Source organism: Harpegnathos saltator, unplaced genomic scaffold, assembly GCF_003227715.2.
Source record: "Harpegnathos saltator strain DR-91 unplaced genomic scaffold, Hsal_v8.6 scaffold112, whole genome shotgun sequence".
Lineage (NCBI taxonomy): Eukaryota > Metazoa > Arthropoda > Insecta > Hymenoptera > Formicidae > Harpegnathos > Harpegnathos saltator.
The window spans coordinates 33,053-48,411 of record NW_020229887.1 but is presented as its reverse complement, the minus strand read 5'-3'; the positions used below and the strand labels follow the sequence as shown (position 1 = coordinate 48,411).

General features: G+C 36.8%; 1 protein-coding gene across 11 annotated transcripts in view; it reads right to left on the bottom strand.

Moving 5' to 3' along the window:
• The window catches only part of Klc (kinesin light chain), an 82,920-nt gene extending 70,415 nt beyond the window's left edge, over positions 1-12,505 (bottom strand). For 6 of the 11 annotated variants that reach the window (XM_025301296.1, XM_025301274.1, XM_025301279.1 and 3 more), the window contains exons 1-2: positions 12,123-12,504; positions 6,897-7,263 (exon numbers count right to left, since the gene is read on the bottom strand). In XM_025301296.1, the coding sequence (XP_025157081.1) occupies positions 6,897-7,263; positions 12,123-12,166 (411 nt within the window). In that variant the 5' untranslated portion in view covers positions 12,167-12,504. The other 5 variants (XM_025301287.1, XM_025301269.1, XM_025301307.1 and 2 more) reach the window with 4 other exon arrangements.
• Positions 12,506-15,359: the final 2,854 nt, after the last annotated feature.

Sequence of the window (15,359 nt, the reverse complement as noted above, 5' to 3'; positions counted from 1 at the left end):
TTATCACTCGTGATCAACCGCTTCAGAAATGACTCGATTTCGTTACGTTTCAGTAGAGATTCGCAGATAGAAATTCGATCGAGTAAATATTTTTGAGTCAGATCATGTAGCACCCAAACATCGAGCTTCTTTTTGTAGCCAGCTTTCTCCAAATGGTTTAACACTGTTTAATGATGGATGTTTAGGTCATTAGCGATGTCATGGCTGCTTACATGCCAGTCTTGCTCGATTTTTGCCAGAATATCATCCATTTTTTCTGATTGGTTGCCCACTGCGAGGGGCATCTTGGACATCGAAATTTCCAGAACGAAAGCGACTGAACCATCTTTTGGCTATTGCTTTTGATAACGTATCTTGCCTATAAACAGCACAAATTTCTTCACGGGCCTGCGCAGCATTTGCGCCTTTATCGAAATAAAATTGTAAAATGTAGCATAGTTTTGCGGAAATTTTGTCTTCACAGCGCAATACCTTACGTCTGATTATAAGAATTCCAACACTTTTTGTACATCTACTAGCTTCAACTGTCAGCTGTCAAATGACGTTAGGCCTAACCTGCTGCGACTCATATACCTGAGATTTGGGACACTAACGCTATCTTGTGCGTAAAAGATTCAATACTTTTTAGACAACCTGATATACAGGGTGAGTCAATTAAAGTGTTACAGGCTTATATCTTGGAAATGAATAATTTTAGAGAAAAATGTTTCAGACAAAAGTTGTATGGTGTCAAATGAGACATAAGAAGGTATCATTGATTAGACCTTGATTAGCCATTTGAAGGTTACGTGAAGGTCACCAACAATTTTTCAAATGGAACGCCCTACTCTTTTTGGCATATTCTTATAACGTATTTCGTATAAGGGCTTTCCAAAACACTACAACAAAGTATTTTTTTGTTAAGTACATCCCGAGTTATGAAGCTTCAAATTTACAGTATCGTCGGCATTAGCATTATCCAAGGTGTACCGCGTGGAGGTTGCACGGTCGGATTTACACCTCTTTTTGTGTGTGTGTGTGTGTGTGTGTGTGTGTGTGTGTGTGTGTGTGTGTGTGTGCGCGCGCGCGCGCGCGCGCGTGTGTGTGCGTGCGAACACGCACATACACACACACACACACACGCACGCACACAAGAGGTGTAAATCCGATCGTGCAACCTCCACGCGGTACACCTTGGGTAATGCTAATGCCGACGATACTGTAAATTTGAAGCTTCATAACTCGGGATGTGCTTAACAAAAAAATACTTTGTTGTAGTGTTTTGGAAAGCCCTTATACGAAATACGTTATAAGAATATGCCAAAAAAAGTAGGGCGTTCCATTTGAAAAATTGTTGGTGACCTTCACGTAACCTTCAAATGGCTAATCAAGGTCTAATCAATGATACCTTCTTATGTCCCATTTGACACCATACAACTTTTGTCTGAAACATTTTTCTCTAAAATTATTCATTTCCAAGATATAAGTCTGTAACACTTTAATTGACTCACCCTATATATGGGGAAACATTTGGCCGAAAACGTTTAATAACTCTAGGAGAAAGTCATCGATATTGTACGGTTTCCTAAATTATACTATCTTTATATTTCATAGAATCCAAAAGTCTAACGCCATCTGCATATTATGCGAAGTTCATCTATCATCATAAAGTTAATAGAAGGAAGTGAATGTTTATGCACGAAAGTATTTTGTTAAAAAATGCAAATAAAGATTTTCTTTTATTTTAAAAGTAAATATCCGCTTCTACATAAAGCATTTAGAAAGTTTCAAAAGATGTATTAATTTAGCTGCTTATCATTTTATATATTTAAATTAATATATTTGCATATATATTAAAATTAATATATTTGCATGACATAGTTTAGACATAATCTTACTCGGTGTATACTTTACTGCCATAATTTGAAAAATAGGAATAGTGTCTTAACCCTTCATTCCGCACTTTTTATAAATGACCATTAATAATTATTTTCATGTGCAGGATTGGTCAAGGAATACAGGAAAAATTTTTTTTAAATATTTCACTTATATTTTTTTGAAAAATAATTTTCTTTGTCACTTTGCATATCTGCAAAACTAGCACAAACTGGTGGCCAATTCTTTTTTCCCGCTTAGAGCCGTGTCTATTCAAATAAGCAAAGCAATCGGCAATGTTAAACTCTGACTGACAGCAGAGAAAATCCAGTTCAAACTCTGCTTTGCAGATGTGCAAAGTAGCGCAATGAAGGGTTAAATTGTACCACCTATTGATTGCCTATTATACTGGTATAATTTAGGAATTACCAAGGAAAATTATATCTATGACTATTGTTCTTAAAATCTAAAGTTTATCTTTTTCTTTTGTGTTACCTATATTTATTTATTTTAATTAAAAATAAATTTTTGTTCAATGGTTAATTACTTTATTATGTAAGAGTACAATTCATATATATGCGCGCGAATAGTCATGTGAATTGCGATAGATAGTAGCGCGCGAGAACGCAGGAGAGCGCGACATGCGAAGCACAAGCGAGAGCGCGGCATGTCTCGCTCTCTGCTCCGGCGAAGCCGCAAAGCGGTACAGACATCTCGTGAAGCTCCAATCTTTTTCTTCTTCTTGTATTCGGGTATTAACCGGATATTAGTAAAGTTGAGTGCAGATTTCACTCGACACGATTCTACAAATACTACAAACACGTAACATACTTCTTAATTAAATTAAAAAAGAAAAAAATATTTTGTTTCTATGATTTTGATCTGGAGGATGTAATAGATAAATTATGCAATTTTTAGTTACATAGCCAAAGAATAATTTTATGAATATAAAATCAATTTTCATATAAAATAAAATTAATAATTATTTTATTTAAAAATATTTTAATAATTATTTTAATAATTTTAATATTTTTAATTAAAAAAGATTTTTAGTTTTTTATACAAACTATAATTTCAATTAAACATATATTTTTATATCAATTGTTTATATTTTATTTTTATTCCCTCACAGTTTTTAAATTAATTACATCGATACGATAAAAGAAACATGGTACAATTTAGAAAAGCCGTGAAATAATTTACACAGTGCGATCCAGAAGTTCCCGGATCGAATTTTTTACCGTTTTCCTACCAATGCCATTCACCAAGCCGCGATTGAACTACGTAGTTGAAACCATTTCTTACAAGAGTGCAAATTGGCGTTAGTACAGTTGGAGTTATTAAGACAGAATGTCTCGTACTAACTGTTGTTATTACTCTGTGTCAATGTAATGAGATGAATGTTAAGGAGGAATAACGTGGGGCGATTAAATTTTGCTGTAAAATCGATTTTTCGGCTACAAAAACTACGGAACTGATTCAGAAGGCTTACGGTGATGCAGCATTAAATCGAGCAACAATTTTTAAATGGCACAAACGGTTTCGTAAGGGTAGAAAGTCAGTGAAGGACGATGAAGGCAGTGGTTGGCCCCCAACAAGTCAAATCGATGACAATATTGCTCCCATCGATAAAATGGTCAAAAAAGATCGAAAAGGTGTATTAGACCGTCCAATTTCGTGGATTCGACGTGTTTATCCATCCTGTACCGCACTTGTGATTTTTTCCACTTGCACGACAACACCATGCACATTCGGCAATAATAATTCGACAGTTTCTGACTCAAGAACAAGTCGCAACATTGAACTACTCCCCATTTTCGCTAGATTTGACTCCCTCCAACCATTTCCTATTCCCGAAAATAAAGTTACAGCTGAAGGGTGCAAGATTTGATACAATTGAAGAGATTCAAAAAGCCATGACCGACTAACTAAACGAGATTCCCACAGAAGACTTTTCTAACGCCATGAAGAATTTGGAAACATGTGCTAACATATGTATTATATCATATCTAATGGATATCTAATGGATCCTATTTTGAATAAATCAATTGAAAAAAATATCCGTCTTCTTTTTTTAGTTTCTATTGCCTTAGTCCAGGAATTTTTGAACCGCATTGTATAGACAATTAGTTGCCAAAATTATACCACTTAGGTTTTAAAAAAGATGTATTTGTAGAAGATATTATTGTACAAAAAATCTCAAAAAATTATAGAATGTCGCAAATAAATCGAACTTCTAATTACTTTCTATCCTATTTTTTATTAAGTATTTGCAAATGATAAAAGAAATTGAAAACTCGTCAAATATAGGCAACGTTCCTTTAAATGTTCAGGCATTAACAAAGCTGTGTATACGAACCGTTCTTTTTAGATTTAATCTACGTAGGCAGTCTGAAAAGTTCTCGGCCTAACAATGAAAGAAAATTTTTTTTGCCGTGAAATATATTTTATTTTTCAATATAATCTCCTAAAACTTCAATACATTTGTTCCAACGTTTTTCCAATAATTCAATACCATTATTAAAGTGTGATTCCGAAAGGTCTGCAAAATATCCATCCACGGCAATAGCTTCGTCATTTGTAAAATGCTTCCCAGCCAGAAATTTTTTCAGGTTTGGAAACAGATAATAGTCAGAGGGAGCCAAATCTGGTGAATATGCTCGATGTTCAAGCAATTCGTACTTTAATTCGTTGAATTTTGCCATTGTCAAAACACTTGTATGAACACGTGCATTATCTTGATGCAAAACGATTCCTTTCTTCTTTAAAGCAGGTCTTTTTTCACGAATTTTTGCATCCAGTAGATCCAAAAGATTATAATAATATTCAGAGTTAATCGTTTTATCTTTCTGAAGATAATCGATCAACACCTTTGTAATCCCAAAAAACTTGCCATAACCTTTCCTGCTGATGGGACCGTCTTTGCCTTCTTTGGTACACGTCCACCGGCTTCAATCCATTGTTTCGACTGTTCTTTTCGCTCTGGTGTATAGTGGTGGATTCAAGTTTCATCAACAGTTATGAAACGACGCTTGAAATCCATTTTATTTTGCTTAAAACGATCCAAATACGCTTGAGAAATACGCATTCGAATGCGTTTTTGATCAATTGTTAGCAAATGCAGCACCCATCTTGCACAAAGCTTTTTCATATGTAATTCTTCATGCAAAATATTTCCAATTCGTTCTTTTGAGATGCCTATGGCCTCAGCTATTTCACGCATTTTCACTCGCCGATCATCTAACACCATATCATGGACTTGTTGAATGTTTTGTGGTGTTGTAGCAGTTTTTGGATAACCTTCGCGTGGATCATCTTCGAGGCTTGTACGACCAGATTTAAAAAGAGCAGCCCATTTTTTCACAGTGGAAAATGAAAGTGATGCATCCTTATACACTTTTAAGAATTTCGGATGAATTTCTGTTGGTGTGTTAAACCATCCAAAACAAAGAATTTAATCACTGCACGATATTCAATTTTTTCCATTTTAAAAAAGACAATGACACGTCAATATTAAACTGGTGCTACTACTCGAATGACTTGACAGATCGAAATAAAATTTTACATGGGTTTATATCAGGGATGCCACTTTTCAATACAATTATAGTTTGACAGTTTCTAATGCCATCTATGTGTCAGGCCGAGAACTTTTCAGACTGTCCTCGTATATCAGTGAGTTATTCAAAGTCAACTTTTTTAATACTGTTACTGATGTGCCGCATCTGTTTAAGGTGCGGCACATCAATATGTAATTTGTTACTAATATTATTGACAATTACTGTAAACAGCATTGTCCATGTAACCACATTATCAATAATACAACCATAGAATAAAAAAGGTATTTTGTTCCGAAAGGAAGAACAATGGTTTTCTACATATTTTGATACACTGAAATAAAATTCGTTTCCCAAAAATTCGTATCACATCACATTTATGAGATACACGTTGTAAAAGGATCCAAAATCACATAATTTACATTACAAAAATTAAAATAACAGATTATAAATTTCTACCTACATAGAATCATAAACTCTAAACCAACCAAGCCAAGTTCCTTGAAAGCAAGATCTCGAAATAATCTGGCCAGTGAAGGCAAGACACAAATAAACTATAAAACTATAAAAAAAGAAATCGTCCAAACCATGTTATCGAATTATAATAAATTAGGATATCTTATGAATTTTTAAAATTGCATTTTCTCCGTTCTTATCTCGACTACTTTCCCGAAAATCTAAGACACTATAGTGAATAACAGCGCGAGCGATTTCACCAAGACCTGAAGAAAATTGAGAGAAGATACCGAGGTAGATGGGATGAAAATATGATGCCGAATTATTGTTGGTTACTGAAAAAGAGACACAAGAAACATAAAAGGAAAACGATCCGAAGGTCATTTGAAGTAAAAAAATACGATCGCACAAAAAAGTTAAAAAAAAAAGAAAAAAAAGCAGAAGGTTAGTGAGGTTGTTGGTTTATATCAGTGTTTTGCCTTCACTGGCTGGATTAATTTCAGATCTTGTCTTCACTAGCCGGATCATTTCGAGATTTTGTCTTCAAGGGTATATGTGAATTAGGGAGTATATGAATTTGTAATGTATGAGTTTGAGGTTTATGGGTTGAGAGTTCAAAAAACTAGGTTTGGTTGGTTTATAGTTTATAATTGTGATTCTACGTAGATAAGAATTTATAACCTGCGTTATTTTAATTTACAATATGAATTCTATAATTTTGGATCCTCTTACCACGTATATCTCATAGATGTGACATGATACGAATTTTTGGAAACGGATTTTGTTTCAGCTCGTCAAAATATACAGGAAACGGTTGGTCTTCTTTCCGAAATAAAATACTTTTTTTATTCTGTAATTTTGTGTAACATCTTGGATATAATTATTTTTTTTTTGGACATTTGGATATAATTAAAAATATTGGCTCTCATTGGCGTCACTAGTTACAACACACAAGTACCTGGAGACGCATTAAAAGGAAGGAAGGACCATTACTGCTATCTTTAGAAGGCAAACGTCGCCAATGGAACTCACCGCTTGTTCGCTTGCTTGTAGCTTCTGCTGGGTCCCGGCTAGCTCGTCTCGCAACCAGGCATTTTCCTGGCACAGCCTCTTCACTTGGGTCCTTAGCTTTTGTTTTTCCGCCTCAACCATCTGTAAGTGGCTGGCGAGTGCTTGCATTACCTGGGCCTCGCCCAGGCCTAAGTCGATCATCTCGATGATTTTCGACAGCAAACTGGCTTTGTCACGCGCCGCTGGTGCATCTTGAGACTGCAGACCCTGCAAGAGTCCACCGTGCTCCACCCGCAAGGCCTCTAGGCCCTGCGCCACAGTTCTGGTGCCTGCGACTATCTCCTCCTGCGTCATAGCCGTCATCCTGCCTATGTTCTCGATCTTTTTACTGAAAATAATGACGAAGAAAATGGTAAAGAAAAAGTTATGAAGAAATTTGCAAGATGTATCTTTTGTTTACATTTTCTATTCCATATTCTTTTGATATTTCTATATTATATTATATTATATGTATACAAATGACGCACCAAAATATTTCATATTTTATTCTATACCGTAGAAGTTATACACAAAATAAATCATACGCAAAGCGAAAAATATGTACAACGCGACACAATGTCACAAAGATCGCGAGAATCAGTTTTCATTGGAGGGAGAAGTACGTTCTCCGTGATTAATCGTCCGATGTCATGAACATCTTCTCATCGTCATCACATCATCTCACAATATAATTCTAAAAAAGAGTGCTTTCCGAGAATATTCTAAAGGACTATTACTAATCGAACGTGCTTCATGCGTTCGAATACACGACAAATAGGAGTATATCACTCTTGTGATATGGCTGCCGCTCGCGGCCGAGTGCTCGAAGAACTGAGTGTTGAAGGACAACGACGGTGACGACGATTATGTCTGAGATTCCGGGCAAGCCGAACACGAAATAAACACAAGCGTGGGAAGGCGCCTAATCGGGCTGCGACAACGTAAATGAAAGACGAAGCACAGAATGAGCGACAGATGAAGAAAACCGGAGTGAGGAGAACTTACCCCATGTCTTCAGGGCCGCGTTGGAGCTGTCTACGTGTCTAGAGATGGTGTATTTACCGGCTCAATACTTTGGCGCCGGCGCGCAGCAGCGCACTGCTGTACACTCGCCACTCCGATGCGACAAACGCATACAAGGCGATTCAAAGAGGCATGATTGATCGGCTCCAGTGAGCTTTATAATGCGCTATAGTGAATCTTCGAGGAGACCAATAAGACCTACTTGAATTGCTGTCTGTCAGCAACACACTTCACTTCGAGCGTTGAAATAACGGTGTTACTGTTATTGATAAAATAACAATCCAATCGATCTGTCTCCTTAAAAACTCACTCTAGTATATTGTAAGGCTCTCTAGGTCTCTTATTGAACAGCATTACACGTTATTAATCTTTCCTTGCTCGGTGTGAAGTTGTATTTCATTCCAGTGAATTGTAAATAGATCGACTTTTTATTTATTAACAGTACATTCCATTATATTTCTGTAAATGTGCTGTTATATTAGTAATGAATTATCAAGTAATGAAATACTGAAGTATAAGCAAACCATACGATATCGCCGCAAAGTAAACAAATTTATACGGATCAATTGAAAATACAAGTCGAGAATTATTCGGGTGACAAAAAGTTAGATATGCTATAAGCACTATTACACTATTGTCAGTCTCACAATCACATCACGATGCTTCTCACTATCAAAAAACCGCTACCGACTGAAAAACAGTTCAAGGAAAGGTTCGAATCGATGTTCGACGGGACTTGGTTATATGATTACATTATGATTACACTATGATTACAGTCGCTGCGTCAATGATAACAAAATTATTAACTTGATAGCGGAACATTCGGTTCCGATCTGATTTTCATGAATCGTCCTATACAGATGCAGCATGACGCGACCGGAAATTCGACGCTAAAGAAGGCCGATTCGCGTCCTTCGCTGACGCATAATCGATAGGGGCTGCGAGAGACCAGGGGTATAAGAGAGGAAGAATAGGAGGGAAGGAGGAAGGGAGGGAGGGGAAGAGAGAGGCCTGTCGCAAGACTATTCGCGGTTCACGATCAAGAAACTGACACGCCTCTGACCGCGATATCCGGTTTCCCGCTTTTATGCTTTCAGAATTAGCGGTCGACGCGCTCGAAGCATTCTTTATGTATATCCTATAATTCGCTCGTTACATCGACCTCATGTTATACCGATATGAATATATACTCTTGGATGCCTTGGGAAGAAACTACACAATCAGTGTTAAGACCTCAAAGAGAACAAAAAGACGAACAACAGGAAACAATGCGCCTCGATACGATCGATCGTTTTAGGAGATCCTGTTTGCGTAGGAGAAAAAACTTTCAGGAAAGAAGACCGAATGCTTGCCAGGTACCGAGCGAACGTGCCAGACGTGCTTCCGGTGTTCAGGACGAGGTCAAGTTTTTGTAAAGCAGTCGTAAACCTTGACCTCGGCCAAGAAGCGGCTGATTGGTACCAGGCTGATTATATGAGCAAACGAACAAATAAATTCGGCGACCTCGCGATGACACGCAAAAGATCCTTGGATTCTCAACCCAACGTTTCCGCCATTCGATGATTTTTCCATTCCTCAAGACAGGCAAACGAGGTTTCATCTCCAATCTTATGGGAGGGATGATGAAACAGCATGAAGCGATCCACCTTGGTTTCTATCCACAAATCATGCTAACCATAGAAATCATCCGATAGATTATCGCATGAATTAAAAAATATAGATATGAGGTAAGAAAGAAACAGCGATGAAGCTCGCGGCAACGCGTTCCGAAGCTTTAGCGCGACTCTGAAGACTATTCGCGTGCAACGAATTTCGCACAGAATACGTCGCAAGGGAATCACACTGAAAGCCTTTATGGACAAAGATAATCATTTACTTTCAGACAGTTATTACTTCGTTAACTTCTTATCTTTTTGAGAACTTCCTCTACTACGCTTACCTTTGCTTTATAATATATTCATGTTAGCCAAACATGAGTTCTTTTATAATTATAATAGGATGAAAGAGGCAATATAATTAGAATCCAAACTTTCTCAACAGCCTTTTTATCTTGATAATAAATATATAATGATGCATTACGCTAATAAATAATAATAATAGAAAAAAAATAATAAGAAGCATTTTAATAAGTAAATATTACATGTATAATTCTATCGGATAATTTCAATATTCAAAAGATATTTTTCTTAAAAACATTAAACAAATATCGACATGAACATAATAGCCTTTCTTAAATAGAAATATGCCAACAAATTAAATGTATATTCTATAAGAAAAGATTTTTCTCAATCAATATAATATATCTCTGATCCACCTACAATCTATCTTTTCATATCATTGTTTGTGGCTATTTCTTAGTTTGTTTTTCTATCCACATATTGATTTCGAATTTTCTCTTTTCGCTCAATCGTCGAGCCTCCTTTACTTATAATCTCTACTTTCGTCGTTACCAAAATCTTCGCAAAATTAATCAAAATTCTCGTTTGCATGAAAAAAGGGAAAACAAGGCTATTATGAGCCATGGCAATATCGCGTGCTTGCATACACATGTGATGACGACTCACAAATAGTTTGGTTTCGCATATAACATAATAACTTCCGAAGAAACGAAACTCGAAGCACGTTTGTGAAAATTCTATATGTCCATGCAACTGCGTTGCCAAAATAGCTGGTGAGCAACGTCGCGACGCCATGCGAACCGATCGATATTCGTGAGTTCAACGAAGAGAGACAACGGAGATTTTGCGATTCACTAGCAGCAGTTGCAATTGTAATTGCAGTTAATATCCTGCACGAGATTGCTGTTTATCTCACAAAACCCAGAGAGATACGGACTGATGATATCATTGAATATTCAAATTTGAGTATCATCAACAGACGACAAGTAGCCGAATAAAAGCAGTTAATTTTGTCCATTTCGTGTATCTCACTATAACGATAAATTTTGTTTTCTACAAATCGTCAGCAGCGTAGTTTCTCCTATTATTGGCTCTTATTGGCAAATGCACGAAATTTATGGTGGCCAGTATGGGGTTCTTTCTTGCGAAATCCACACAAGAAAGGCTATTCGTCGAGTATTTCGTTGATTTAATGTGTGTTTGTACATTTTTATTTATTCTCATCTATTTATTCGTTTATTGAGAGAAACCGCGGAAAAGACATCGCGAAATATTCCTTTCAGGACATGAGAATGGAATTATATTCTAGAACAAATATTTTCGGATATGTACTTTCTTCTTGAAGCATAGAAAAGCGTAGGAACTTGTGTTCTGGGATAGATACTTTAAGACAAATACTTTCTTTTTCAAACGTGAAAAAATATTATGCCCTGAGATAGGTACGGTCATGGGAAGAAAGATTGTTTGTACAGTTGTAAAATGCATCTGTCTTACTTAACGAATTAATTCCCTCAGAAAACAAATTTTCCCATTGGGCTAAACGGATATATTCCGAACTGTTCTGTCTATGAGTGTATTCTACTTATATACCAAAAATAGCATTTTACAAATCCTTTGCCTTTGTTTCGTTCATAATAAATACATGAATAAAATTCTCAGTAAATCTGGCCTTTCTGTGAACCCACATTGAAGTCCTTCATCTGAAGTATCATCGATCGAACTTGCTAATAGCTACACTAGCTTCGATATTCTCACGATGATGACGAACCCATCAAGTCATACCAGGTTCATTATTTCGATTTCGTTCGACTGTTTTTTCTCTATTGAACTCGCTTGGTCACCATGAATGACCTTCGCAGACTCTATAGATGACGATACCAATGCTGCAGTACGGAATGCAACTCAACGTACGAGACAACCGAAATCCCACAAAATCGCGCTGTTTTATCACTTCCCCTTCGCGAAATGCCGAATTTTAAGGTCATCTCGCGCGTTATGATTGGTGTCATAATTCGCTGACGTGATTCTCTTCATATATTATGGTATCAAAAAAAGTTTGTCGACTGTCTGTCTCTCTTCGAACGTTCGACTAACAAACGGACACGTTCAATCATATCCAAAGCATATCACTCGGTCGGTGTTTTAAGTTCGGAGAGTCACAGCATGTCGAACCGTTACGTTACTCACGCGCATGCAAAAATGCTTATGTGTGGATATGTGTATGCAAGTCGCCTTTATAAGGAGAGCTCATAAGGAGTTCAAGGAATTATCCCCGGTGCCTACTCACATTCTATAGGCGTTGAGCGTCTTTGACATATCCGTTCTACCCATCGGTAATGATGGACTCTGCCGGACTTTAGACCGACTTTACACCGTATACGTGTGAGAAAGGCATATACACAATAATATTTCCGCATGTACGCACTCCGAGATAGAAAAGAAATCATCTAATCATCGTCGCATGGCCGGTACAAAAATATAGATTGTATACAAATGCACGCGCGTGTCGTATGCATAAGAATGTATATATGTATAAATGTGTACATATGTGTGGGGTCATATACACTGTATATGTATGTGTGTGTGTATGTGTATGTGTGTGTGTCTAATTTAGATCGTTCACGACAACAGAACCGCGCCGGCTCGTGTTTAATTTCTCACTAAAAAGCGGCTCGTCTTCGGCCAGCCTTCCATCCCAAAGCGCGACCTCAACCACCCACTACCGCGTCAAGTAACGGGAAAGAGAACAACGTTGGTGGGGGTTGAAAGTACGCGACGCCTGCGCCCTGAAGCCGTAATTCCTCCTACAGAGGTGTATAAAACGGGGTTGCACCAGGGGAATATACATGAATGCTGCGATGCGTCCCCGGAAGTGCCGCAGTGTGGAGAGGGATATCGTATATTCCCCTCCCCCTCTTATAGGGATTATCCCGACAGAGATTACGCAGGGTATCCCGTGAAGGACACAATGAGTGAGAGAAAATATTACGCTTCGCTTCGATTCGCATAAAGGGTAGAACATAAAAGTCTTCCTCTCGAAATTTCTTGGAGGGAGGTTTCATTCAAAGTCGAAATTTATTCGAAATGATAGTGAAGATATTCAGAACCGCTAGAGTGAATGCTTCAATCAAATCGTATAGTGTATTCTTAATCTATCACTCGTAACATTCCGGGAAATAATAACATTGACAAGTAATATTTCTGAAGATGTTTAAAACGAAACGGAACGACAATTTGGGTTAAGAAAGTTATTTTATAAAAGTATTTAGTTACAGTTACAAATTTATTTTTTTGTTGAAAAAGTAACTAGTTACAGTTACAAATTACCAATTGTGAAAAATAATTCGTTATAATTAGTTACTAAAAAAGTAACGATTTATTATTTTTTAGTTACATTCTTGCAACGAGAGAGAGAGAGAGAGAGAGAGAGAGAGAGAGATTATACAGGGTGTCCCATTTTAATGTCCCACCCTAAGTAACTCTTCAGTACTGAAGTTTCAAGGAAAATGATCTGAATAAAAGTTGTAGGAATTTAAGTGAGCTACCTTATGATGATCTTGACTTTGACTTTAACCTCTATTTTCAAGATTATTTGAAGGTCAACTTGCGTTTTTTAAATGGGTTTTTAAAATCCTTATTTTTTATTACACTGTTTTTTTCTACTAGTTAATTTAAATAACTTTTGTCTGAAACATTTTTTTATTGGTCTAATTTTTTTGAGATATTTGAGGAAAACTTGATAAATTTTTCAATATTTAACTTACGATATCTCGCTATTTGTCGGAAAAAAGTGGTACTAGATTTTCTGGTTTTATTTAGTTTCAAGAATATATTGTTACAATAGCGCCCTGATTTTTGTTAATTTGATGATTTGGAAATTTCCAAAAATCAATAAGTTAATCAAATTAAAATCAAGGCGCTATTATAACAATATATTCTTGACACTAAATAAAACAAGAAAGTCTAGTACCACTGTTTCTTCCGACAAATAGTTAGCGAGATATCGTAAGTTAAATATCGTAAGTTAAAAATTGAAAAAGTTATCAAGTTTTCCTCAAATATCTCAACAAATATTGGGGATTTGAATAAGTTCTCGCTGTTTTTTCATGAAAATGAATGCTTTATTTAAAAAAATTAGTAAAGAATATGTCATTGAAAGTATTGTCCATCGCTAGCCACTACTTTCTCCCATCTTTCTGGCAGCATACGAATATCATGTCGAAAGAACGACTCATCTTTTGAGGTTATCCACGAATCGACCCATTTTTTGGCATCTTCATAAGAATGGAAGTGCTGCTCAGCTAGGCCATGAGTCATCGATCAGAACAAGTGGTAATCGAAAGGAGCAATGTCCGGTGAATACGGCGGATTGGGTAGGACTTCCCATTTGAGCGTTTCCAAGTAGGTTTTGGCGGGTTTTGCAACATGTGGCCGAGCGTTGTCATGCTGCAAAATTACTTTGTCGTGTCTCTCCTCGTATTGCGGCCGTATTTTCTTCAATGCTCGGCTCAAACGCATCAATTGTAGTCGATAGCGATCTCCCGTGATGGTTTCGTTGGGTTTGAGGAGCTCATAATATACTACACCCAGCTGATCCCACCAAATACAGAGCATGAGCTTGGAACCATGGATATTCGGCTTTGCCGTCGATGTTGATGCATGGTCGGACTTACCCCACGATTTTCTACACTTCGGGTTATCGTAGTGTATCCATTTTTCATCGTCAGTCACGATACGATAGAAAAACCTTTCCTTTTCTGCCGTTGGAGCAGCTGTTCACACATGGAAAAACGCTGTTCGATGTTTGTCGGCTTTAATTCGTACGGCACCCAATTTCCTTTTGAATCATTCCTAATGCTTTTAAACGTTTGGCAACTGTTGTGTGATCAACTCCTAATGATTCTGCAAGTTCATTTTGCGTCTGACATGGGTCTTCATCGAGTAATGTTTCCAATTCTTCGTCTTCAAACTTTTTCGGTGCGCTAGAGCGTTCTTTATCTTCAACATCAAAATTATTATTTTTAAAGCGTCTAAACCAATCTCTGCATGTTGTTTCCGACAGAGCATGGTCGCCGTAAGTCTCCACAAGAATTCTATGTGCTTCAGCTGCAGATTTTTTTTGAAAAAAGTAATGCAGTAAAATTCCCTGCAAATACTCTTTTTCTTGGCACGAAATTCGACATGTTTAACGCTATGAAAAAAATATGTTGTTTACGCTTCGGCGGAATAACATATACTGTCACTTCGAGCCTAATGGTGGAGCTTCACGATGAAGTTGGCTGTAGTATTGTCCGATACAAAAAGGCTAAGATAACACCATCTACTGGGAAACAGCGAGAATTTATTCAAGTTTCCAATAACATGATATAATTATATTAGAATTATAAATAAAATTAGATATAACTAAAGGGAAATAATCAAAAGTAATAATTATATTTTGTGTAATTACATGTACATATCTGTTGAGACAATAACTGTTTATTGGAAAGCGTATCTGCTCATGAAATTTGCGTATGAGAGGGAG